The sequence below is a fragment of the Odontesthes bonariensis genome, chromosome 12, assembly GCF_027942865.1.
Source record: "Odontesthes bonariensis isolate fOdoBon6 chromosome 12, fOdoBon6.hap1, whole genome shotgun sequence".
In the NCBI taxonomy this organism is placed as follows: domain Eukaryota; kingdom Metazoa; phylum Chordata; class Actinopteri; order Atheriniformes; family Atherinopsidae; genus Odontesthes; species Odontesthes bonariensis.
In genome coordinates, this window is record NC_134517.1 from 23,977,471 (window position 1) to 24,004,973 (window position 27,503).

The 27,503-nt window shown below is 41.5% G+C and overlaps 1 protein-coding gene across 1 annotated transcript; it reads right to left on the minus strand.

Annotated features, from left to right (window-relative positions):
* LOC142395982 (transient receptor potential cation channel subfamily M member 2-like) lies at window positions 1–27,503 on the minus strand. The gene is made up of 30 exons (XM_075478530.1): window positions 27,399–27,503; window positions 27,105–27,285; window positions 26,637–26,800; window positions 26,347–26,527; window positions 26,166–26,227; window positions 25,897–26,097; window positions 23,696–23,798; window positions 21,585–21,706; window positions 20,013–20,376; window positions 19,701–19,810; window positions 19,462–19,591; window positions 19,238–19,383; window positions 18,861–18,973; window positions 18,599–18,667; window positions 16,996–17,227; window positions 15,762–15,880; window positions 15,539–15,671; window positions 14,820–14,991; window positions 14,501–14,681; window positions 13,510–13,691; window positions 13,259–13,391; window positions 12,771–12,858; window positions 12,348–12,383; window positions 1,847–1,911; window positions 1,564–1,593; window positions 1,381–1,467; window positions 1,220–1,298; window positions 1,026–1,127; window positions 578–694; window positions 1–474 (listed from the first exon to the last, which is right to left on the minus strand). The coding sequence occupies exons 2-30, from the start codon at window positions 27,235–27,237 to the stop codon at window positions 358–360; spliced, it is 3,771 nt and encodes a 1,256-aa protein (XP_075334645.1). The 5' UTR covers window positions 27,238–27,285; window positions 27,399–27,503; the 3' UTR covers window positions 1–357.

Consider the following 27,503-nt stretch of genomic DNA (forward strand, 5'->3'; position numbering starts at 1 on the left):
AAACAGAATTGTGCATTACTATAGCAATTTTGCAAGACATTACTATGATAATAAATTACTACAGTATAGTGTTTAGACAACTATTGAAGTGAAAGTGCAGCGCCTTTGTGCCGTATTGGAGTAGGTGAAGTATTTACCCTCAGTGTTCACATGTGTGCAGGAGCATAGTGTGTAGGTACAGACGCAGCTCATCCACAGCAGCATACTTATGGCTTTAGAGTCTTTTACATTTTTCTTCACAAGTGCTTTCAGTGCAACACAAATGCATCTGCGTGAGCCTTAACAAGAGGCCATGCTGACTGGCAGAAAGTAACCTGAGGATGCAGAGGCACATTTTTGGTTACAGCAGCGTGACAGTCAGAACTTCCTGTTGTGCAGCGCTGCAACCTGCCGCAGTGAGTGTCTTTGGTCTGAGCTCAGTCTGGTTTTGCTGCTCACCTCCTGCCACTGAAGACCACTGTGGCCGCTCACCACCTGAGAGGCAGGAGATGATCACATGCAGATGACAATTGCGGGTCAAATAAGAAATAGAGGGTGTTGAATATATCATATAATAATAAGCCAAGGGTGTTCTCACCATATTGTTGACATCCACCATCACTTGGCTCGCTCTGTCCAGGTGAATGTTTAAGACGGTGGTTTCCACCCAGGCATTATCTGTGTTCCTGCTGTCATCCATGTAGCCTTCAAACACCTGAAACGCAGGAACACGGCATCATCAAGTCAGACTCAACTACTACAAGTTCAGTGAGAAAAGTATTTTTAAATGAATCCTCATCTCTAAGCAGTAGTCAAACTAAACGAATAATGTTGGATTACAAGTCTGATCCCTCACGAAAGCCAGTGTGTCCAGTAAAAGTATCTTTAATGTAAAAGTACCATTTTTATCTAAATGGTTTTAATGTTGATACTTGTGCTTCTTTGAATTTGCACATCACTTCTAGTCCTGCGTTTTGTATTTATCATGCATTTGCCAGCCTTTAAACCTCGACTCTAAAGAAGGAAACCAAAACTTTCAAACACACCTTTGTTCCCTCTGATACGTTTGCATTTATTGTTTCATACAGCTTCTTTCCCAGGGTTCTCTTAAGAGTCGCTGGCAGCTGATCAGCGGAGTCGACGGGCCCCTGAAGGTTTAAAGGTCACAAGAGAACAGGACATTTATTTTAAGAGTGCAAAAAGTAAAAACCACCTGAGCAGAGCAAACACAAGCACTCACTCCAGGTAGAACTAAGGTTCCTCGACTCTCATCCAAAACGGCCAGGTACTCCAAAACGGACCTCTCGCTGTCTCGCCAGCTGAAAGTCCAGAAAGTCTTAGATCGTGCCAAGCAAGAACAACAATGTTTTTAAATCTCTGTAAGCCAATGAGAGAACTTACCGTGTGAGCACAAGGTCTAAATTCAGGTTGGGACCGAGGCGGCTGAGTGCTCCTCGTCCTCTTATGCCCGTCCTCCCTCCCGGGTTTCTATTGATAAGAGGATCCATATCACAAATCAAGGCCTGCTTCTAAGGTTGCTGAGCGTGCTATTTGATGCCTAGTTCACCTTATATTGTATCGTACCTGTACTTATCTAAGGCTTCTGGTTCGGATCTTTTAGGAGAAAGAATAGATGAGAGATATGCAGATGTAAGGAGAGGCTTTGTAATCAGACAGTGGACACAGTCAGGACGGTTAGTTAGTTCAACTGAAATTGTTTTAAAAAATGTTTTAATTAGTATGCCTTGGTCACTAAGGGTTATTAATTATATGCAAAATAATATTTGAGGAGAAACTCCTTTTGGATTGTCTTAGTAGTAAAGGCAACCCACAATCTGACGATTGGCCCTTTGATGTCCAAACATACCCGTCCATATGGTCGCCACAGTCTTCAGAGGCATAATAAGTTGGCATGTAGCAGCTGAAGCTGACCTAGAAAAAAAAAAAACGGGACATGAAAACCACCTGAATCCAACAATCCTGGACAATCTTTCTGCGCAGTGATTTTTCTGAGTCCCAGCAGCTGGTGATTTGTGCAAAGTACCTCCTGTAAATGGCAGCTAATTTTGTTTATGATAAATGATGCAGTTCTGCCACTACATTTTTGTGCTTTCATTTTGAAGAGCACTGCTCTTCTTCCCTTACTTCCTGTTAACGCTGACGCTAGATTTTCTGCTCCCGTCTCATAACGACATTTGCACGTTGCTCCAGATTTGGTAAAAACACGAGAACAAATGAATTACTTTTCATATTTTGTTGAAAGGTATTTTATTGTGTTTCGCTCCGTGTTTTGTGTCATTTGTATGTCACATGCAAAGACCGTCACTGAGAGATGTGGAAGATAGGCTGCTAGCAGACAGAGCTCAAACTTAGCGCCCTTGGAAGCAGAAGGAGGTAGGACGAGACAAATGGTGTATTTATTTATTTATTTATTTAATCTAGTTGCTAAGGTGGGACTGATCTGCTGTAGGCAAACTGGTTGTATATGTCATTGTCCAATCAGATTAAGGTCGCGCCTGGTGTTGCTACGCCCATTTTGTGCGATTTCTGTCAGGGTCGAATTTGCACCAGGAAGCTCCCATTCACATGAATGGGACCTCGGTTTTTTTCAAAAATCCTGTTCCCAATGCATTTTCTATGAGGGTTTATGTGCTCGCACAAACGACGCACAACGTGCTTTCGTCATATGTCTGTTGCGCGGGACCATGAACTTTCTACTTGTTGTTGTAACATTGTGGTTTTCAATAAAGAAAAAAAAAAAAAAAAAACATTCTATGAAGAACATGGCGAGTGCAACAATACGGTAGTATTTCTGAAAGAAGTACCCTTTAGTCGTCGTACTAATGCGGAGAAGGAAGTTTGGAAGAATTTTGCAGGATTTTCGGGCTCGCCTTGCGAGGCAAAGATGAAACCCAGGGCTCCACCAACCCTGGTATTTTTCCAGGTAGTATTTGATGTAGCTACATAACTTAACCTTTTGTGCTCAATCATTGACTTGTAATGATTTAAATCTTTTATATAATGTTGACAATGATAGCAGAATGTATAATGACACATTCATTGTTAACGGTGCAGTATTATATTTAAAAAAGAGAGAAATCTCACATAAGTAAGCTGCACTTAACCATGTTTGACAACTGGTTATGCTTTTCTAAGTCATATTTTCCAAAACTTCAATAAACACTTGACTTGGATTTATATGCTGTCATTTTAAATACATTCTGTAGAATGAAAATTGAATGAATCTTATCATTAAGAGCTTATGTGTTTACTTATCTCATAGAATCCTGGAACAATATGAGGAAAATAAATAAATAATGGTTAAGGTGTAATATTAACTGATTGGCAAATTATGCAAAAAATAACAAAAAATTATTTAAAATTATTACAATAAATTATGCTACCTAGACAAATATACCTCAGTCCTATGGACTTTTATGGTACTTATGGACATAACGGGGGGAAATTGCAGTCACTTTGGTTATTTGGAAGACCAAATAACCCCTCGACTCTGCGTTGTGTTTATTTAAGGAAGACAAGGAGTTTCTGGACGATTGGACATTTTATTTCCTGTGTGGGAACATAACAGGTTTGCATCAGTGCAATCGGTTCAGCTTCGCACAGGACACTCTGATGCAGCTTTCACAGACTGGAAATTGCACTACCTAAAAAAAATGTCAGGAGCCGCCACTGTTAATGAGTGATTTATTTAATTTAAGACAAAGGGAAATTGTCATTATTATATTATTTTCAGTTAGAGCTATAACTCATAAAATGTTAATTTAATGTAAAATTCATTACTTACGTTTACTACAAATGATTAATTTAAGTTTAAAATGTAAACATGGTTCTAAGCATTATCTGTGTGTGTGGCGGGGCTCGGTTATGACTTGGGCAAAAATTAAAGCCAAATGCCGGAATTCACTTAGATGGCGTTTTATTGTGCTCATCTTCAAGGCTCAAACAAAAAACAAAGTGAAGCAGCAGTGCAAAAAAGAATTACAAAGGACATCCAGGCAGGTTAAAACAGAAAAAACAGCAGTACCTTCAAAACTCAGACAGTCCATCACCTTCAGTATGACTTGTAGCGAGTCTAAGCCCAGACTGTGGCACCGAGCCCTGTTTTTATAGCCATAGGCTCCGCCCCCGAGGTATAAAACCCCACCTCTTTACAAACAAAAGACAAGAAAACCCCTAAACAATTTCTACTAATTCAGTAGATGTACTAAAATAAATGAAATAAAAAAACCTGTAATCAAAAATATCTACTCAGTTTAACAAATGCAAACTAAATTAATAAGCATCCCGATGACGTCACCATTGCTTTGTCACATGACTCCCTTCCGGCAGCGCTCACCTGGAAGTAACCAATCCTACAGATCTAAACCACGCAAAATGTTTGATACTAAACTACAACTTATGATGGGCATGACGATTGAGGCAGGAACACCGTGTGTGCACCCACGACGACCCGCTCCAGCTTCACTGAAACCAAAAGTAAGTTAAATCAGGTGTATGTATGTATCTGTGTGTCGGAACGGACTTTACTCTAGTTCTACGTTCTAGCTTATGACGGCTCCTCCGTCACAGTGAAATATGGTACTATGGCATTTGTATTTTTGTGTACATTTTATAGTTTTCACGGTGTCAAAAATGTCAGTGGTGAAAAGAGGAGAGAATTAAAGTTGCACCAGTCGAAGCTCTGAGCATTTTGTGTGATTAATACAAGTGGGCCGCTACAGTGAAAACTCCTTGCTACAACCTGCAAAAAAGCTGACACCTCATCTGAGATCCAGCTACCAAACCGATACCAGCCAGCTGATTCCGCTCGCACCGATATCCTGTACAGGCAAGACTAAAAAGGCACAGCACACTGAAGGTACAACTACGGATGCTGAAAAGGACATTGAGTGCTAAGGAGCAAAAGAGAACTATTTACAAATGGTATGTGTTTTAGGGATTAAAAATTAACAATATGTCTGTTTAGAAAAAGGTTAAAAAAGGTGAAGCTATTAATGTCTACAACGATTATTTATGACGCTTGTTACTGTTTTCATGCTAAAAATCCCTTTGAATGTCCATAATCTGTAAATGCTTGATATAGATATTACTCTGTGGTAAAAGGTAACTACAGCTCATAGGTGTGAATTCAGGTATAGGATAATCAAAGCCACGCTAGACTTGAAACAGTTGCACAAACAAACAAGATGTCACTCCCAACAGAAGAAAAAGACAATCCCACAGACACGCCACTCAGGTCTAGCTCATGTGAGAGAAAGCTAACAGAGAAAGGCCAAGAAATGCATGACCAAGACACCAAAAAACGTGAAAAAACGTTTAACAAGGCCTATGACTCTTGGAAGCTAGCAGCAAGGGAGACTAGGACAAAACTAAAAACCCTCTGCTCATTAGAAGACCTCAATAAACTACATGAAGAGATTCAAGCAAAGTATGATGCTGTAAAACTGCAGTATGAACCTATTCTACGTAACTAACACCACGCCAGAGATTGTCAAAAAAATGGATGCCTGTGTTGTGCTGACAAAGGAAATTTGTGACCTCATAAGCAACCGTCTAGAGACTATTGATGAAAATTATAACGATCAACTTGAAAAAGAAAGAGTAAGAGAAACGTTAAACAAAAAGGAATATGGGTCTGTCTTTGGCTTAACTAAAACTGAAACTGTAAGCAGGGTCTCCGCGGATCCTTAAATAGTATTAAAAAGTCTTAAATAAAAAATATGTTTTTTAAGGTCTTAAAATGTCTTAAGTTTCACCGATTTTCGAAGAGTGGCATTAAATTTCATCTGAGCGGAATGAAAGAAAGATATGTCTGGAGAGACGATTTTCTATCGCTCTGTGCACAATATGGCGACCGTTGACGTTCAAACTTTTGTGTGTGCGCCAGTACTTCCGGTGAAAACTTCCGGTGATTTGACAGCTAACGCGTCAGGTTAGGGCCAGTGGCCGTAAATAAAGGTTAACTTATAGCCGAGAAGAAAGATGATAATATAACGTAGCTAAAAAGACTAGCTTTCTTCAGTAGCCTAATGCTTACCGATTTAGCAAGCCTAGCAGCCTCGTTGCTAATGCTAGCCGCAGTAACGTTACCAACCATACCCGACGTCAAGGAGTTGGCTGAGCAGGGGCAAGATTATGGAGGGGCTGGCAGAGTTAACTTCATAATGGGTGAGTGCAGGTTTCATTCACTTGTTGTTTTCATTCTTTCACAGGTTTGATTCACTTCATTGGTTTATCCGATTGCTGGCCGCCGAGCCATTATGTGTCCTCTCCTTCGCAGAGGTGTGAAAATTGGGCACGATTGTCCTGTAGTGTGTGGTGTTCCCTTGTGCGTTCAAATCTTATGCGATCATGTTGACACACTAATTCAGTGTCACTGAAGCACACATTTCACACTGGACTTTTTTTCAACACCGAACAGTCTAGAGTGTAGTTTTTATATATATTTTGCCGTGGTAATGGTCTTAATATTTGTTCTTAGAGGTCTTAAAAAGGTCTTAAAAGTCATTAAATTTGTTGATAAAAAATGTGCAGATACCCTGTGTAAGTTTATCAGAGTCATCAGAGAAATCAAGCCAACACTCCAGCTCAGCCAGTATCGCTGCTAAGCTGGAACAATCAAAAGCCATGGAAGAAATTCAAGCACAACGAGCACATCTTCACAAGCTAGAAAGTGAATGGAAACTTAAAGAGGCAAAAATGTTGTCAGAAATTAAACAAAGAGAAGTGGAAATGCGACAACAGTTGGAACAAGAGAGAGCAAAACTGCAGCAGTTACAAGCAACAAAAGAGGTTGCTATAGCTGCAGCTCGTGTGAGAGCATATGACAGTTTTGAAGAAGAAATGACAACAGAACTAGCTCAGCTCACTACAGGACACAAACAGAGCCTTGGTTGAATCCAGACGCTGCTTCATTCCGACCTCGCCAAGCAGTTCCTGAAGTGACAATGACCCAAGAGTCTGTCAGTTTAGCACAAGCAATTGCTAGCTCATTGAGTATGAACCGCTTGCCAATCCCTGAACCCACCACGTTCGGTGGTGACCCTTTAAAGTTTACAGATTGGAAGATGTCATTCATGACTCTGATCAACAGAAAACCACTTCCAGCAAGTGAGAAGATGTTTTATCTCAAAAATTATCTTGCTGGAGAGGCACGCAAAGCTGTTGAAGGTTTCTTTTATCGAGATTCAGAGGATGCATACAATAGAGCATGGAAAGTTTTACAGGACAGATATGGGAACCCATTCATCATACAGAAAGCTTTCCGCGATAAGCTCATGAAATGGCCAAAGATCAGCACAAATGATCCGCTAGCACTACGAGAGTTCGCCGACTACCTCCAAAGCTGCACTGAGGCAATCCCACACGTCAAAGGATTAGCTATTCTTAACGACTGTGAGGAAAACCACAAGTTGCTCAAAAAACTGCCAGAATGGATCGTTCGAAAGTGGAGTCGAATTGTTGTGGATGAACTTGACACATCTGGCAGCTATCCGGATCTTGCATGCTTCACAGAGTTCCTTAGCAGAGAGGCACGCATAGCTTGTAACCCTATTGCCTCTCTATTCTTGATAAATTTCAAACCTGTAGATCAGTGTTTCCCAACCGGGGGTACGCGTACCCCTAGTGGTACGCGGAGGTACTGCAGGGGGTACGTGGCGCAAGGGAAGTTTTTTTTTAAATTATTATTTATTTATTTATTTATTTATTAAGGCGTCACACTTTTATGGAGGACTGTTTATGAAGGAGACTCCAGTTTTGTGATGAATGTTACATGAGTTAGGCCTGTTAATGTATTCTTAAAAAGAGAGAGAAATGAGTTATGTTCATGTATTCTTAAAAAAAAGAGAAATGTTACTTGTTTAAGTTAGATAACAAAGGAAGATTATTTTGATTTAGTATTTATGCTATTTTGGTTAATTATTTATATTTCAAGAAAATGTTTTTTATTCTTATGTTGAATTCAACTGAGGTTAAAAAAAAGAGAGAGAAAGCCTGAGAATTTTATGTTCAAGTTAAAGCTGCAGTCGGCAGGTTTTCAAAATTACGAGTCTAAAGTCGGAAAATTCGAACTGATACAACTTTCAGGTCCCTCCCCCAACCTCTAACAAGCTCCGAATCGCCCCCCAAACCCCTCCCCCTCTGTGGACAAGGTTGTGCACGTGAGTTCACACCAGTGTGAGCGCACACAAGCTGGGGCAGACTCACGCTCAGCAGCGTGTGCACAAGCTGTGATTGACAGGTAGGATTCCTCCACCCTAACTTGATTGGTTAAAAACAGCCGGGAGCGCTCGGTTTTTGCAAGCATGATTACAGGCTTCAGAGGGAGCTACAGATTTCGTTATTTTTCCTAAACAGCCTATTTAATATTCTACTTCCAGAATCCCATGACAGTTCAAGCTAATATGACTAAAAAAAAGTTGCCGACCGCAGCTTTAAGGATATTAAATAAAATGATTTTCATGTAATAACCACTGTGTTGCTCTACTTTTGGAGAATCATCGCACGCATTGTATGTGTGAGGGGGTACTCGTGGTGTGACAACAAGGCTCAGGGGGTACTCAGGCCAAAAAAGTTTGGGAAACACTGCTGTAGATGATAGAATTTCAAAGAGAGCCAAAGCTTTCAACACAAGCATACAACCAAATAGTTTCGCTCAAGAGAAACAAGAAACGAACAACAGCAAACCAAATCGCCGTGCTCTGTCTGTAAAAGTGAAACTCATGGCATCACAAGGTGCCTCACTTTCACAGCAAAGAGTGTTGAAGATAAGAAGGCATTCGTTCATGAAAATCGGCTATGCTTTGGATGCTTAAGAAAGGGTCATATGACTAAGGATTGTAAACGGCGACACACGTGCAACACATGCAGCCGTCGTCACCCAACCTGCTTGCACAAAGACAGGAACCAAAGACCTGTGGAAGCAATAACGAACAGCTCCACTTCCACAGAAGAACGTGCAAGCCAGGAAACACACAAGGTCGTGTCCCATACATCAACACAACGCTCTTCTGCTACCTCAAGTATCGTCCCAGTCTTTGTGTCTTCAGTACAAGAACCACACAGAGAAATACTTACATATGCAATACTGGACACACAGAGTGACTCAACATTTGTCATAGAAGATGTCCTTGATAAGCTGAATGTGGATGTCCAGCCAGTAAAGCTGAAACTGAGTACCATGACAGCCATCGACACAATCATATCGAGCAAGAGTGTTCATGGTCTACAAGTTCGAGACTCTACTCTGAGAGTTGTATTCAACTACAGCAGGCCTACAGTCGTGACTTCATCCCGGTGGATAAGTCTTACGTTCCAACGAAGGAAACAGCATTACAGTGGCCTCATCTCAGAAACTTGGCAGACAAGTTGCCACCCCTTCAGGACTGTGATGTAGGGCTCTTAATATGATACAACTGTCTGTCAGCACTGGCTCCTCTTGAAGTTGTCTTAGGTGACAAAAATCAACTGTTTGCACAGAGATCAGAACTAGGATGGAGTATAATAGGATTGTCAAACCCCCACCTAGACAGACAAGGAAGTCAAAGCTTTGTGCATCGGCTAACAGTAAAATAACTGCCAGTTCCAACGGCAACAGATGTTCTAAAGACCCTGGAATCAGACTTTATTGAGAGAAGTTATGAAGATAAATATGTGTCCCAAGATGATGTTCATTTCATACAGTTCCTCAGCGACCACATCACGCAGAAGGAAGACGGGCATTATGAGATGCCCCTCCCTTTCAAAGGCAACAGTCCACCCAACCTACCAAACAACAAGAGGCTAGCCACAGTTCGCCTACAGTGTCTTAAGAAAAAATTAAAGGCCAACAAACAATACTATGATCAATACAAAACATTCATGGAGGAAACCATTAACAAGGGTGATGCAGAATCTGCCCCTACAACATCTGAGGGAGAGACAGAGTGGCACCTTCCGCGTCATGGTATCTACACCTCAGAAAACCCAGCCGATCACGCATCCCGAGGTCTTCATGCTTCAGACATTCACTCAACGAACTGGCTGCGAGGACCTAAATTTCTCTGGGAGCGTGAATTACATCTAACACCCAGCAGTCCAGCAGACTTACTTGTCGGTGATCCTGAAGTAAAGACAATTCAGGTTCTTGCAACTGAGACCAATAACTGCAATGACATCCTCGAGCGTCTGAGTCAGTTTTCCTCATGGACAACACTTGTAAAGGTGGTTGCAAGAATCAAGAGACTGAGGTCTAAACAAAAACAACATAGTGAACATGTGACTGTCGAGGAGCGCGAGAAGGCTGCTGAGACAGTAATTAAGATCGTACAGCAGCAAGCCTTTCCCCATGAGATAAAGATGCTTCAAGGTGAAAGGGACCTTCCAAACTCAAGCTCTCTCTTCAGTCTTGATCCCATCTGGTCGGAAGGACTTCTCTGTGTTGGTGGGAGATTAAAACAGTCATCTCTCTGTCACAAAGTCAAGCACCCAGTCGTCTTACCAAACAATAGTCCTGTAACTAAGCTCATAGTGTCTCACTACCATGCTAAGACATGCCATCAGGGTCGAACCCAGACACAAATGGAGCTTAGGGCCAATGGATTCTGGGTCATTGGTGGGAGCAAGCTGGTCACTAAGCTGATACGCGCCTGTGTGCTTTGTAGGAAACTTCGACGACCGACAGAGAACCAGCGAATGGCTGAACTGCCTAAAGAACGTCTTGAAGCCTCAGCACCTTTCACGTATAGCGGCATGGACTGTTTTGGACCATTCATTGTAAAGAAAGCCCGCACAGAATACAAAAGATATGGACTCATTTTCACATGTCTGTACTCTAGAGCTGTCCATATTGAGATGCTCGAAGATTTGTCGACAGACTCGTTCATCAACGCATTGAGATGTTTCATCAGTCTCAGAGGAGCTGTTAGACAACTTCGTTGTGACCAAGGCTCTAACTTCGTTGGCGCCAGAAATGAGTTTAAGGAAGCACTTAAACAATATGACACCAAACTTCTGGAAATCTTCCTGACTGAAAGGCAGTGCGAATTTGTCTTTAACCCCCCCTCTGCCAGCCACGCAGGTGGTGTCTGGGAACGGCAAATTAGAACCATTAGAAACGTGCTAAATGCTACCTTTGAACAGTGCCCAGGTCGACTTGATGACGCCTCTCTCAGAACACTGTTCTATGAAGCCATGGCTATTATGAACAGTTGCCCATTAAAAGTAGATGGAATAAATGATCCTCAAGCGATGGAACCTTTAACACCAAATCACCTCATCATGATGAAATCTAAAGTTGCGCTTCCTCCCCCTGGAGTATTTGTTAAGGAGGATTTGTACGCCACAAAGAGATGGAGGAGAGTTCAGTATCTCATTGAACAATTCTGGGGTCGTTGGAAAAGGGAGTATCTACTCAACATATCCACAAGACAGAAATGGCACTTACCTCAGCGCAACCTCAGTCAATGACATTGTCATTATTAAAGATGACAACCTCCCGAGAAATCATTGGCAACTAGGACGAGTGGTGGAGACTGTTCAAGACAGCGACAGCTTGGTCCGTCGAGTCAAAGTCCAAGTAGGAGACCGAAAGCCTCATAGAAAACAAGATCCCCCCTCTAAACCTTCAGTTATTGAGAGGCCAATCTAAAAAATAGTACTTCTCCTTGAGAACTGATTAGCGCAGACTCACTGCTTGAATGTTTGTGATGTTGTACAGTTCACCTGTATACCTCTGATAGTTCAATGTGAAGTTATTCATTTAAGTCAAAGGGTCAAGAAATCCTGTACAATTCATTTAGCTTTTGTGTATTTGTTCATTCATTGTACCAGGATTTGGTGGGAGTGTAAATGGCACATTTTTCATATTCTGTTGAAAGTTGTGAAAGGTATTTTATTGTGGTTCGCTCCTTGTTTTGTGTCATTTGTATGTCACATGCAAAGACCGTCACTGAGAGATGTGGAAGATAGGCTGCTAGCAGACAGAGCTCAAACTTAGCGCCCTTGGAAGCAGAAGGAGGTAGGAGGAGACAAATGGTGTATTTATTTAATGAGTGATTTATTTAATTTAAGACAAAGGGAAATTGTCATTATTATATTATTTTCAATTAGAGCTGTAACTCATAAAATGTTAATTTCATGTAAAATTCATTACTTACGTTTACTACAAATGATTCATTTAAGTTTAAAATGTAAACATGGTTCTATGCATTATCTGTGAAATATGGTACTATGGCATTTGTATTTTTGTGTCCATTTTATAGTTTTCACGGTGTCAAAATGTCGGTGGTGAAAAGAGGAGAGAATTAAAGTTGCACCAGTCGAAGCTCTGAGCATTTTGTGTGATTAATCCAAGTGGGCCGCTACACCTCCCACTGCACTTTCTCCTCAGGCACAGGAAAGCGTGTGAGTTAGCTGTTTGACTCATCTGCTACGACTGGAGCTGCAAAAGAAAGGCAAAGTGGGAGTGAACTAAAATGAAAAAAAAAAACAAAGCGTCATAGACTTATGTAACAGTAATGATTAATGAGGAGTTTGATTACTGACGCAGTGTTTGTGATTCTTTTGCAGCAAACCCCTGACGCTTCAGACTGTCCACAATCCACTGCAGCTGATGAGGCAAAGTAAAGTGGGTCAAATACTTTTAATAGCTGCTCATGAAGATTTTTTTCAATGTAGTCATCTGCAAGTAACAGTCCACAAATACAGGAGTCCCCGTCATCTTTTTTTTGCATCGTGCATTTTAAAGGCACAGGTGCAACATTAGTGACAAAGAAAAATCAGGTCACAACCTGCTCCTCCAGTCTAGCCAGTCTCTTCAGCACAGCAGCAGAGCTCGATTCCTCTTCCCTCTCCAGCCGCTCGGTAATGGTGGTAACCCTCAGGAAACAAACAAGAAGAATATCAGTGTCTGTTTCAAGATCACAACCGCAGCCTTAATTAAATATTAAGCAGCACTCGGGCTAATATAGCCATCTCCTGATCCCAGCTTTGTATTTAACAGACGGACAAGTCAGCAGTATGAATCTCCTCCTCCTAACCTCCCATCTGATGTGTGGGAATTAAGTTAGGAATCATGGCAATTATTGTTAGTATAGAAATGATCCAAGTTTATGAAAACATACAGTATCATTTTATTTCTCAGGGACTTTACAAGCTGCTTATGAAAACTATTTCAGACAGTACAGTCATATTTTGGGTGTTTAGGAATGTGGCAGATGTGGTGAGGATACAAAGTACAGCAGTACTAAAACGGATAAATCCCGCAGGTTTTTTTTACTTTTGGGCTGTATCCAGGATGCGTCTCTCTGTGCTCTGGCTTTGCGCTTGCCGTGCAGACTGCAGGTATCTGTCCTTCATCAAGGTTTCCCAGGACAGCAGTTCCTCTTCCTCTTCCTTTGAGAGCTTATTCTCTGAAAGACAGCATCGCAATGCTTTGTATCACTGCCTTACCTAATACTGTGTGGAGTAAGTTTTAGCATGTTGCTAAACTCTTTCCACATATTTAGAAATGAATGACTCAGTCCTTACTGAACTCTTTGTAAATGATGGGAAGCTTGCAGAGCACCATTGTCTTCATGAAGAGGTAGACATGACTGAGGATGATGAAAGGAGGCGGGGCAGCCGGCCGACTGTGGTACTCCTTAATCAACTCGTACCTTTGAAACTTCCAGATTCGGTCCGTGTTGTCCTGAACTTTCTGGAATGTATAGCTGTGAAGATGCACAAAGAAAAACACCCAACAAGGCTTACTCACGGAGGCAAAAAAGGAAAAAAAAAAAGCTAACAGTAGCCCCTTTCACACTGCGACCCGCTACCTTAGTGGGTCCAAATTGCACTTTCGACCCGCGTCGAGCAATGTGAACGCTTGGCGTGTTGGTGACCCGTGTCGCCTGAAGCCGAGTTCAGGGGGCGTTGCCTAGTGGCAGAGCGTCACACGAAACACATAAAATGCTGGGCGTGTACAATGACGTAGGCAAAAGCCATGCGTCGGCGGTAGGGTTAAATACACCTGTCTGCATCAAATTTTTCAAACAAACACGGGAAACCGCGCTCTCCAATCTGTCTCACCAGCCCTTCCAGCAGAGGTCCATCCTTCACCGTCCCCGACATGTGGCGGAAAATAACGTCCTCTGCTCGGAGGCTGAGGAGCTCGCGGACCTCCTTGTCTCCCCAGTTGGCCATATTAAAAAATGTCTCCAACTTAATGTAAAACAGAGTGAAACTTGTCCTCACCTGTCGCTGTTGTTCTGAATCAGCTGTCCATTCTGTCTTTTAAACTCCTCACGTCACGCCCACGTCCGACCCGCGTCGATTGCGTTTACATCAAACTCGGCTCGGCAAAAAGACTAGGGTCCGACGCGGGTCGAAAGGCAAGTCGAGTTGACGCGGCAGCCCGGGTCGGCAGTGTGAACGCAACAGCGGACACGCTAAATTCGCGGATTAAACGCGGGTTATTCGTCAGTGTGAAAGGGGCTAGTGACAAAAAGTTGCACGCAGTTTGACGTGGAGGAGAACTCACTTGAAGATTGCTATGAGCAGGTTGAGCAGCAGAATGTTGGCAAAGAGCAAGTAAACACAAAGCATGAGGACGGTGACCCACTCAGGGAAGGCTGGTGTTTGGTTTTCATTCAGTACGGGACACTTGGGCTTCAGAGGATCCGTACCGTTCATGCTGCACGAGTTTATATCGAATGCCGCATCTGTAGAAGACAAACGCTGAATCTTGGTAAAACTAGCTTTACATGTGCAGAAACGAAGGATTTTTTTCACAAGACAAAACTTTATAGTGCTTCAACTATCACAAGCGTGATACTACAACTGCATACAGCTCAACTCACAATCAATATTTGTGGGAAAAGTCCCAAATAGGATGAGGTACGGCTCGTAGACAGCCCCGCGCACAATCCAGTCCAGCCGGTTGTCGTTGTGGATGAGAATGCCTTGTTTGGCCACACCATACGCCACCACCCAGATACTCAGTAGAAACATGAAGAAGAACATGTCCATCATCTGGAGGACAAACAGAAAAGGATCACAAGCATGAAACACAGAGGAAACAAACACAGCTGCAACCACAGATACGTACATTCTTTCTGACTTTTACTGGGAAAAATGATAAAACCCAAAAACCTCTGCAAGCTGGATCTGGAAACCCTTCTGGAACATATTCCATATTTTGCAGTAACAAGTTTCAGCATTTAGCCTTTTGCTGTAGGTGTAATCTCCACAAAAGCCAAAGGATAAAAGTTTTGAACATGCAATCAAAAACAGACTCATTTAAAAATCAGGAGTAGAATAACTGAAGTAATTGAACACAATCTCATCCTGGATATTTAACAGACTGAAATCTATTGTGAAATCAAACAAAAACAAAAAACAGCTATAACTTTGTCTAAGAGCACCTTCAAATAAACACACTGAGCTCATTTGATCAGCAGACACCATATAAAGGACCAGCAAGACAGAGGTGACTTGGAATGAGGTCTTTTGTTCTCTGCTTTTGCTATCACACTATATCAAGCTGACTTGCTTTCAGATTGGTATGTAATGCTCTCACCATCCTTCTGACTATAATGATTTTGGGTCCCAGGGTTTGACTGATAGTGAAGATGGCCATAAGACGGAGGCAGAAGACCACAAAGTCGATGCAGAGGATGATTTTACCCATATAGAACAGCTCAGTTGTCAGCCTGAAGTAGACAAACCCGGATGAGTCACAGATAATCCAGCAATTATTATTATCAAGGCCTGAGGTGTTTGTCTGACACACGAAAAATTACCTGAACACAAGGCCTAAAATAAACAGGAGGATGGAGAGGACGTCTAGAATATTCCACAGGTCGTTGATGTACATCTTGGATTTCTTATGAAACCCAAAACCGTCAGGATCATAAAACAGCTGAGAAAGAAAAGACAGATTTAAAATGGGATTTCAGAAATGTGATGCATGTTTTAAATCAAATAACCCTTCACAGATGGCATACTCTGGAGCACGTGGGCAATATACAGCCCGAAGACCAGAAGCAGCATGTGGACTATCTCAATGTGATCCTTCACTGTTTTATACTGGGGAAAAAATGTGTTTTTAAATTTCATTAATGCCCATTGAGACGAGAAAAAACAAAGTTATTCTGCCTTTCCACCTGGTTCCAGAGAGCGCGCTGTCTACATTTTGAAACAAATATAGTTTTCTCTCGTTCAGCAGCTTGCAGAATGAGGAGGCATGCCTCAAAATAGAGCAAAAAAAGTTACTCTAAATGTTGTGCTTTTTAAATAATAGATTGATTTCTTTTGCTGACTCAATATGCCCATCCAAAAAAAAAAAATTATTTGAAATCCAACCCCGGCTCCAGAGGAACAAAATGGTCGCATCAGAGGGATAAAAGCCAAATAAGTGCAATCAAAGTTGCTCTTAAAAACCTGGTAAACTGAATAAAATAGATAAAAAGTTGGAGGAATACTATGTATCAGTCTATATCAACTTCATATCTGCCTCACTTAAGCTCATACTTCACAAAAGAAACTTTGACATTCAGCAAGAAGAGTTAAATCATTTCTCTATTTTTGAAAATAATCAGATCTTTCCCTTCTCTTTTTCATGCCATATTTGCCCTGTGTTCAAACATGTTGGTATCTATTAAAGCAAAACGTGTATATTTTTGCCTGATTATGTTATTGTGCCGCCAAATTATTGCCAGAAGATTGTACAGGAAGTTCCAGGTACCATATCTAATACGAATCCATTGCGACAAACTTCACGCACAGCCTTTTATTCAAAGAGCAAAGTTAAAACAGTGAGCGAAACAGAACATCAACACCTCTGCTCAAAGAGGAAAGAAACTAATTGGTGCTCGCTGTTTTTCCATTCCTCTCTCTCACTCTATTCAAGATTTTGTTTCTATTTCATAAAAAAAGAAAAGTAAATAATATTAAAAGTTAAATCTTTGAATTTTCACATGTTCTGTCTCCCTGTGCTTCTTTAGGGATACTGTTTGTATCGCTGCAGCCTCTCACCTGTCTGACCTCCTCACACACCAGAGAGAACAGCCAGATGTAGAGCAGCAGCTCTCCAGCAGAGGGTGTGGTCTGGAAGTCAATCATCAACACCGCAGCAAACAGGAAGAGGAAGGCGAAGTAGGATACAATGTTAAGGTAAAACTTGACCTGTGGAGTGCTGTACAGGCCCATCAGTCTTGACCAGCAGCCCAGAGGCTTCATACGCTGCACGCTGTGGACAGAGAGGTGGCTCAGGATGAGGAGACTTTTAAGTGGTTGTTTTCCAACTCTTGTGTCTTTTTTTTGTCTTTTTTTTCCACTCACCTTTGAGCAGAAATGTTTACTTACAAAATAACAAAAATGAAAAATACAAAGGTGTGTATAAACCCATTTAAATGCAATGCCGGCGGAAAACACATTTTTCAGTTTGGTATAGATGATCCAGTTAAAGGATAACTGCGGTATTTTCAACATTAAGCCTCTTTTCTGAGTCGTCTCCAATGTTTTAGAACCCCCCTCACCGCTTTTTTGATGTTTACTGCTGTCTCCGGTATTTGCCTAATTTTGATTCATCTCAACCTGCTTCAGAATGGCAAGTCATGTGCATGTCCTAAAAGGTCCGTAAAAGCACAATAAACGTCCATTTTCAAAATGATCAACTCACCGGAGTGGTTACTGGTGTGCACTGGTAATCCATATCAAATTTCGTTGCGAAAAGTTGCTTCTGTCGTGTTTTATTTGGCAGCTCGTTCATGCTCGAACTATTTTCTTAGCCACCTCACAGCCGTGGATGAACTTCCGCTCAGCAGTTGAATCTGACTTGCTATACTCCGGTTTCGGTGTCGGAGTAATATCAACGAACATCCAGTCTTCAGTAGAACTCAATGGGATTTACAAAATGTCAAATAAAACACGACAGAAGCAACTTTTCGCAACGAAATTTGATATGGATTACCAGTGCACACCAGTAACCACTCCGGTGAGTTGATGATTTTGAAAATGGACGTTTATGGTGCTTTTACGGACCTTTTAGGATATGCACATGACTTGCCATTCTGAAGCAGGTTGATCAAAATTAGGCAAATACCGGAGACAGCAGTAAACATCAAAAAAGCGGTGAGGGGGGTTCTAAAACATTGCAGACGACTCAGAAAAGAGGCTTAATGTTGAAAATACCGCAGTTATCCTTTAAAGACATGGTAGGTAATCCTGTTCAGAAACACATTTTGTAATACTGGGTGAAATGGTCCGTCTATCCTGAGAGAAATCTATACAAGATGTATTTAGAAAAAGGGACGAAAATAATCAGACCTCTGTGGCAGCTGCAGGACTGAGAAAAAGCTGACCAATTCGAGATCAGCGTCCCGCTGATCTCGGATTGGTCGCCTACAAAAAACCAATCAGATGCCTCTGCTTTCTGCCTACGCCCCCCTCTGCCGGCTCCCTGCTCCATGTGCGCATGCGGTTCCACCGGCTTTGGATGAAGCACTGACGGAATGGGGAGGGGGGGGTGGAGCTTAGAGGAGTGGACACTTTCGAATCTTGCTAGCTCTCTTGCTAGCTCTCTAGGATTACCTACCATAGCTTTAATAGTTGTGTTAAGCTGCAACTGTCCACTTACGAGCCAAATGTGCTTCCTGTTACTGTCTCCTCATTCTTCTCAGTTTCTTTTTGTATGAGTTCGTCACGTCTGGGGAGAATCACAGTGAGACTAGTGACCACCACTGATGAAGTATGACAAATATGCACCGTATATGACGTGAAATAAATTCACATCTTCTGTCTCATATTGCATACATTATCATAAACTGGGCACAGGAATCTTTAAATCTATTTCTGCCACGCTGAATGTTAGGGCAACACTACTTTTACACAGAAGCAACCTGAAAACCAGAAAGCCCGTGTAGATGAGAGGGAAGAAGACGATGCAGATCAGCACTCTCCACACGGGGTTGTCCACTGAAAGCTCACCACACCAGATCTGAGTCAGAAGAGCCTGAAAGACGGGGATTGTTATCACTCCAGTGACTGTAATCTTTAAAGAGATTTGATACCAAACATTCATATCTGTGTCTTTAGCAAGTTAACTAATCAGTGGCACATAAAAATTCTTTAATGCTACTTTATGTGGAAATGGAAAAATGGCTTTTCCTTGTGACTTCCTCTGACTCAATACAGACCGTTGCACTTTTTTGGGACTCAAATTACAAGACTCTTGCCTTATTAAACCCGAAAAAGAAAAATCTGAATTTTGCGTCACCTGAACGCCTGAAAGAGCCACAAAGTTTTTATCATCAGCCTCCAGCGCCAGCCGCAGGCACGTGGTTCCGCCCCAGGAGTGTGACACACGAACCAGCAACTTCTGAGCGCGCTCTCCGTCACTGTTGTGGCACACGCTGAACACACCTGTACACGCATATACAATCACTGATCAGTTCTAACTCTGTCAGTAAAGCCCGTCTGCAGCATCTGTCTGTCTCGTACCGATCGCATGCTTTTCATAATGATCGGCGAGCTCGAGCATCTCCTGTGCCTGGTCTGCGTCGCTTCCTTCTTTTGCCATTTTCTTCAGGATCTTAGTGGCAGCCAGAGCAGTAGACATGCAGTCTCTACACTGTACTCATACAGATACAGCGAGAAGCAAGGTCATATACCCACATATACATATACACATTACACAAAGGACTGTCAGTCGATTTAGTCTCTTCTTGTGTTTTCATCACCTGTTCCCAGGCAATTTCAGCCAGCTCCTTGTTGTTCTGGACGACAGCCCAAAGGAAAAGGTCTGTGCCTGCGTCCCTCTGGTCCTCGGCACTGTTCTGTCTGAGTGGAGCTTTTCTGAAACACTAAAATAAGTAGCCGCATGAAACTTCGAAAAAGGATCGTCATGGCAACATGAAATTTTGAGAAACTAATTTCACTATTTTGCAACAGGACATGTTATGGTAGGAAAACAGTTCAACTTTTACTAACAATTAACCTTTGATTAAATCAAATGTAATTCCCCACAGACTGTTCATGATTTTAGTCAAAACAGTAAGCATGTTGGATAAATTCACTCACTGTTACTGACGTCTCCTCCACAGACATGCTGAGGTGGTGCGTCAATGTGGAGGGATGATAGATGGGCCCAGTGAATTTGCCCAGCAGGTGGCGCACTTCGTCAGAGACATGAGTCAATGAGATCCTTTCCCCTTTTACTGTGCGAGCACGAGGTCTGATTCGCCTCTCTAGTTTGCGTAGAAAGAAGCAGCTGGGCAGCTTTTGGTAGAGCTTACACAGAGTTTCCTCCTCTTGCAGGAAATCCCTCAGTTCCACGCCATTCTCCAGCAACAGATTCACAAACTGAGGCTTGTTGCCAACCAGAGCTGAGAATAAGGCCCAGTGGAGGTCACTGGACTAGAAGATGAGAGTGAAGGGATGTCAGGGGGAAAGAAGCGATTGCACAATTGCTCTTTGTGAATAATATCATAAAACTTTTGTGATATAAGGTACAATCTTTTTTTCTTAAATCATCAGCTTTTCTGACTGCTTTCATTTAGTCCATTTACAAAGTTTAGTGGTGGCACGACAGCATTTGTTGATATGAAGTGTGTTTATACACTCACGTTTTCTTAGTATTTGTTTGCCAAAATGCAGAAGCAGTGTCTGAAAAACTGAGTCACCCCTTACTGCTTCAATTTGAATTAACAGGGTGAGTAGCAGCCACGTGCTGGTGATCAAAAGCACTTGTTTAAATTATCATCAGCAAGTGTGAGCACCTCTAAAAAAGGCAAATGTTTTGGCAGTTTGCTGGTAGGATCATCCAGGTGGGTGCTAACACAATGCCAAGGAGGAAAGACATCAGCAGTGATCTTAAAGCGGCAATTGCCGTTGCCCATCAATCTGGGAAGAGTTACAAGGTCATTTCAAACTATTTCCATCCATCAAAATTTAGTTAATAAGGTGTAGAAAAGACAACCTTGTCAAATGTCTGAACAACATCTAGATTTGGTCTAGAAGTGCTTGATCGATTTAGGGTCCATTATTACTATAAATAAACTATTATCTGCAAATCTCAATGAACTGAAGCAACGTTGTAAAGAAGAATGGTCAAAGATTCTCCACAATGATGTGAGAGACTTACAGCATCATACAGAAAACAGTGGCTTCAGGTTATTGCTGTTAAAGGTGGTTCCACGACCTGCAGGACCGTGAGGTGTACTTAGAGTTTCACAAACTGCTTCTGCATTCTGACATTTTTGTTAAACATTTTTACAAAACTCAAATTAAAATGTAACATGTGAAACCTTAGAATTAAAACAGGGTCCACTTTCTTTTTTACCATTGCTGTATGTGTTCTGTGCCACACTGAGAAAACAATGATACAGCTAAAAGTAGAATTAATGGGGATGTTCATCAATATGGAAATTAAAATGTGTCACCAGTAGTTTGTCACCTCTCAGAGATGTTATGTTCCAGGAGCATAACACCAGAAATGCGCTTTTCCAAACACGTTTGGAAGTGACTCCATTACACCCATATAAAAACAACATAATGGCTTGTGAAATGCAGCTAAATTCAGATCACGCTACTTCTCTAGAGTAATGTGCAATGAGCAAACCCACCTTCCACTGGCTCTCCTCAGTGAAGATCTCAGTCTCAGCTATGTCCACTCTGTTCCAGGCTATAGCCAGCTCCAGCTGCCTCCTCCAGGACTCGATTCCCTGTGTCTCATTGCTCCTCGAAGCTGAGTGGAGGATTTACAGCAGCAGATAAATGTCTTTACTCTTACTTGAAACTCAGACTGTTGTGGAAATGCCACATCTAGTCCCTCTCCCCTCTTTTACATTGATTACCCACTGATTGATCTGATGATCATTTCGACCAAAAAAGTTCTGTTATCGCTTTGTCCAATCATTATATTGAAAAACATATTTAATCACTAGCTAGGACACAAGCTAATCTGTAATTTGCTAAAACTGAACCAGGTTATTTTTGGTGTGTTTTGCTCAATATCTATGATAAATAGATTTTTTGACAAATGTATATATTTCTTAATAATCCTTTATCACTTTTACCTTGACATCACTGACAGTGATATCAGAGTTGAAACCATTAGGTTTTAACGACGATGCATTGCAATGACGGAATAATTGAGGCCATGGGAAGCAAATGTTTTACTAATAAACAAAGATGGAGAAGACAGTGGATGTCTGACAGTGTTTTGATGATTCATTGGAGCCAAGTGGCGAAAAACATGAACAAAGCACACGAGCTGGACCATTCATCATAATCTAATTGGGTGAATGTCTCGTGTGATGGACTTACACTTTTGTGCACTTTGGATCAGCATTCTTCCATGCACACTATGTATTGAGCCTGGCTATAATATGTTTTAATGAGGCCGAAAAAGTCTGGAGGAAGCACTGCACGTTTCTAAGTAGATCAAATCTATCTCTCATCGTCGATCATAGTGCATTTCACACCACAGACCAATCTCTTAGCTTTCTTTGAGTGTCACGCCAACTGACAGAACAGCACATCCAAAGCATCACATTCACATTCACAACAATCCAAACAACCAGTCTTCAGCTGGACCTACAGGGGGCAGACCATCAGTGGAACAACCACACCACAGCACCCCAACTGACTTCCTGTCTGGACAGAGAAACTACCTGAAAGATGGCAATTTTAACTTCAGATGAACACATGCAGCAGAGGAGAGAGAAGCAAATGTTTGTTCAGAGCAAATGCTTGGAGAAAGACAAACAAAAACCAACTAAAGAAACCAAAAAATCCCTCAGTTCACCGGTCAGAAGCAACTGGTAGGAGATTTGACTTTCTTAAATACTTACCTTTTGTTTGAATGTAGAAATGGAAGAACTTTGATCCTTCACATGTGCACATGTGAAATGTTTGTTCTCGGTTGACAACTGACTTTAAGTTGAATGTTTCACTTGTGATTCTTTAGTTTGTAGTTTGAATGTTTGGCTTAAATGTGTAGTTTGAAGAGCTAAAACCTTTTTGTTTACTACTTTTTGATTAGTGGCTCAAACTTTTAAACGGTTTGGAAAGGCAAACCTGCCACCTAATTTGACTTGTGCTTTTGTTACTCCACTTAAGTTACTTATCTGTCCATCTAACTTACTTCTTACTTAGTTATGCAAGTTGCATTTATTTGTGTTTTGATGTTACTCCTAAAACTAAACTTAAAGGTTTTGTGGTAAACTTAATGCTAAGATGCTACTAGTTTGGTTTGCATTTCTAGTTAAAGGCTAGTTTCTAGTTTTCTAGATTTTCTACATTTCTAGTTAATTACAGTTGTAATTACTTAGTAATTGATTGGTAATTACTTTATTTTGTATTTTTTACATTTTAATGTTAATTTTCTGTTTGTTTAAATTTGAAATAACATCTTTTCTGTTACATTCTTGTGTCCAGGTTTTCAACCTAACTAATTGATTGAGACAACCCCTTCCATCAAGAAAATCAATCCAACAAAAGAACTTGAATAAAGACACAAAAAGGGGAAATCATTGTTCGAGTTGTTCCTTGCCCGACCGGGCTTTTTCAAGTTGAAGCTTTACTGAGGGAACCATCAAAACCACCAAACTTGACAGTGAGGCAACATAATACTTTATAATAGCTGTATTAGCACAAAGCTTTCCCATCTTCAGAGTTAATGCTGTGTTTGTTGCCTGTACTGCAGTCAGTCAAGTCAGGCATTTATAGTTACCTTTGAGTAGTGCTTTGAGAATGGCCACATCCATATCCCCTTGATTGTCCTCGCTTACTCTAAATATGGTCAGCAAGTGAGGCATCCTGATGATGTCCTGAATCTGGAAAAGAAAGGGGACATAGGGTCAGTTGTACAAAGTGTTATTTCCCGCAAAAACCCTCTGTAGTGTTTTCTTTCCCTTTTAAATCAGAAAAGCTTTGGGATGTAGAATTCTATCTTAACCTAATTAGGCAAAGCAATTTACTAAAATCTGCATTAACCAATTTAGTTCTAATTCTTCCGAGAAGAGGAGATACTGCCAAGACCTGATGGAAAGGAGAAGATTTTATCCATTTGGGATGATTGATTTGGAATGGCAGGAAGACGTTTTTTAGAATATCGATTGTCGTCGGAGTTTGTTGGACAAAATCTAAGATGGTATCATGGGAACTAATGTCCCTTTTAAATCACTGTAAGGAAGAAAAAAAGCAAAAGTCGCTGGAATGAGACTGCTGTCCTATAGTGCACCTACAGTTGTCTACAAAAACAGACTCTTACTGTAAATGGTTATGTTGACATGCAGAGCAATTTTTCTTAATAAACCAGTTAAGTCCTTACTCTCAATAACACAATGTGGTGTAAACTGCATTTCCTTAATCCTATTAGGGTCGTTTTCGGAAAAAAAATGAATAAGTTATGTTATGTGGGGTATTATTCACATTATGCTGGCATGTATACACCTTAATTGCAGTAATAATCCATCCTGGAGTTTTCACTGCATCTGGCAATACACACTAACTTTACGATGCAAGCCTTCTTTTCCCACAGTTGCCAGGTCCAGTTACTAAAAGGATCTATGGACTTCTTTTTAAGAACCTCGTGACTTTTTTGGACTTGTTTTCATAGATAAGGTTTCTCCATAATTTGGCAAGACTGGCTCCAAAAGTAGTAGTCGGTGAAAGATAAGAAGGCTGCGGGTAAAAAGAAGAACACTTTTAGGGCCAGGGAGAAACCTCGAGTAGTATTTTGTAAGTATGTATAACGAAGGCTATGGATGGGCGCAAATATCATAATTGTGTTGGGAGATGTAAAGTGGGCTTAACTCACTTATGGAACTATGCTGTGTAACATGTAAATGGGAATACGGATGCAATGTTCTCTATGCAACTTATATTAACATTATAATTTAAATACTGACTTATTTAGAATAATGTCAATGGCCAGAATATTGACGTGCATGGAAACATCGTTAATGGCTCTAGTTTGAATTGAGCTGTGTGGTTGAATGTTAATATCCATTTCAAAGGATTTCACAATCTTTTTCATCACCTGGGTGGTCCCGAGGTCGCTAACTGGAAGAGAAGATAAGTATTTCCAAATGGTCAGTTTTCCCATATGACGACTGCAAACATTTCAGAATCACTGCCTTTTTTTGAAAAAAAAAAAAAAAGTCTGTTTAGTGAATTTTCTGTTTTATAGTCTCACTTTCATGTGCTGTCTGTGGTCCTGAATCACAAATTGAACCAGCCTGCATGTATTTAGGGTTTGGTGTAGACTGCCTTTTTCATCGGACAGCAGTCATGACTGGAACCACACTGCACCACTGCCATGTCTTGAAAAATGCAGCACGCCATAACAATTTGGCAGATGTTTTCTGAGCCCTGAGAAGTAATCTTAGTAAACCTCACCAGGTCTGATTGTTTGCAACCCTGTACTAACTTCTGACCACGTTGATCACAACTGAGATAATCAAGTGGCCTCTGTGATCTTAAATTTGTGCATTCATATGAGATCATCTGCAGAACCGGCAACTTTTATGCTAAACATCTTTGATATTGTGTGTTTTGGCTGCAGAAAAATGCTATTCAGTATACATGACTTTATATACCACTCACAACCATGGTCTGGGACATCCATCCGTTTGCCATACCTGCTTAATTCAACTGAGGGTTGCAGTGACTGAGACGTGTCAACACTATTAAATTAATTAGCTCTCTCAAGAATTCTGTTGATTTTTGGTGATATCTGTCTTCCAGCAGCATGAACACGAGGTTATTTATGCTTCAGAATGCCAACTAAAGTGAGTAGATATCCATAAGAACATTTTAATGGCTTTCTTCATGGGACCACCTGCAGGTCAGGTTTTCACTCACTCAGTGAAACACCTCCAGTATGAAAATATAAATCTAATTGCTGAGTTCTTCTGTGAGTTCACAAACCTTTTTGGTCCATTCTATAATACGTAGGTCAGGGAAGCTTTCGTACTCTTGCCCAAAAAACTTTTTCATCAGCTGTTGTATGAGATCGATGGTGACCCGGCTGATCGGCAGTCCCGACACCTGGGCGATTACATCTGCTATCCTCCCGGAGCCCTCCAAAATCACACACGGTGTGCCGTTCAGCATGGCATTGTAGATGGTCTGAGTGGAGACACAGATAGGTGTAAGAGCAGGACACAAGGATGGAAAGCTAAAAACTTCTGACTCACATTTAGCGTGCCTGGTCCTCCATCCAAAACCACACATACCACTGGGATGGTCACACCACTCTCTAGATGTTAGACAACAAAAATCGATATTAAAAGCAGGTCAGATAAAAAGAATCACCCCTGAGATGTTGTCTGTAAAAGCTTTCAGATTTTCTGCATTAATGCATCAGCTTCTTTTAACCTTTGTGTCCAAGTTGCTCCCTGGCGATGTATTTCTCTAGATGAGAGCGCAGTTCGATCTCTACACCGTAGCGTTCGTTGGTGCCGTCGTCCACCAGCAGGAAGTGAGTATGATTGTTGTCGAGACAGGACAGTTTGCCCTGGCTTTTAGTGTCCATTGAATAGTGTGCAGGGAAGCAACCCTGCCGGGAAAAACACGAACATTCAGAGAGACAATAAGTCATAAAAGGTAGTAAATTATGCAGATGATGAGGGTCTGCCACATATAAATGAAGAATGTGTACATCCTACCTCTGGATCCACCAACTTGTCCCTGTTGTGAATCACTCCCCACGTGGCCACTCCGATGGCCACGATCTTGCCCTGCATGGAGCTGCTCAGAGTGTAATCCCGCACAGCCTGCCCCACATGCTTCATCACACCTGTGTGGGTACCGCCTGTGATGATCCACGCACCTGAGAACGACACAGCATGTCCACCGTCAGGTTTCACTCTCACTTGAGAGATCATGCAGTGTTACATTTATAGAGTTGATTGGAATGTGAAAACAAAAGGAGAAGAACAAGTTTAACAAATGAACCATTCAGGCCTTCAGATTTATGTTTAAATACGTTTGACCCACCAAATGGTCTGAATCTGAATGCAAGTGGAGAAAACATCAGTACTCATATACCTCGTACTTTTACAGATTTTCTGGCTAGTGATTGTTCCATGTTAGGATCAAACACACATATATTTCTCTCTCCCTGGCTCACTGACCTGTCGTCTGGGCCACTTTTATGAGTCCTCTGTGAAACATGTTCTTGAGACGAGCCTTCAGGTAGAAGTTCTTGGCTCCTCCGGTCACTGAGATGAGCAGGTTGGGAGGCGAAAGTTCCCACTGTTCAGTCATTAAGTGGTACAGCGATTCAGGGCTGGTGTCTGCGGACACTCGTGCATACTGGCCATGGGCATCGCACACAAGCGCATATGGAAAAGGCACAGATGAGGACATGTATGCAGCAGGATAAAACACAGAAATGTTCTTCGTATTGAGAGCGAGAGTGGGTTCACCTTGCCCGTCTTTTGCCCCAAACCACCAAAGCTGATGTCTCCAAAAGCATCAGTGGGCACCTCACGGACATGTCTGTGTCTGTCCCACGTCTCCCCTGTGAAGTC

Bases quoted from the DNA above. Each gene is read 5' to 3' on its own strand.
- LOC142395982 (XM_075478530.1), bottom strand. From the start codon at position 27,237: ATGACTGAACAGTGGGAACTTTCGCCTCCCAACCTGCTCATCTCAGTG. The intron at 26,801-27,104 runs GTCAGTGAGCCA...TGTCGTTCTCAG, and splicing joins AAAAGTGGCCCAGACGACAG to GTGCGTGGATCATCACAGGC. The intron at 23,799-25,896 runs GTTTGTGAACTC...TTTCTTTTCCAG, and splicing joins TTATAGAATGGACCAAAAAG to ATTCAGGACATCATCAGGAT.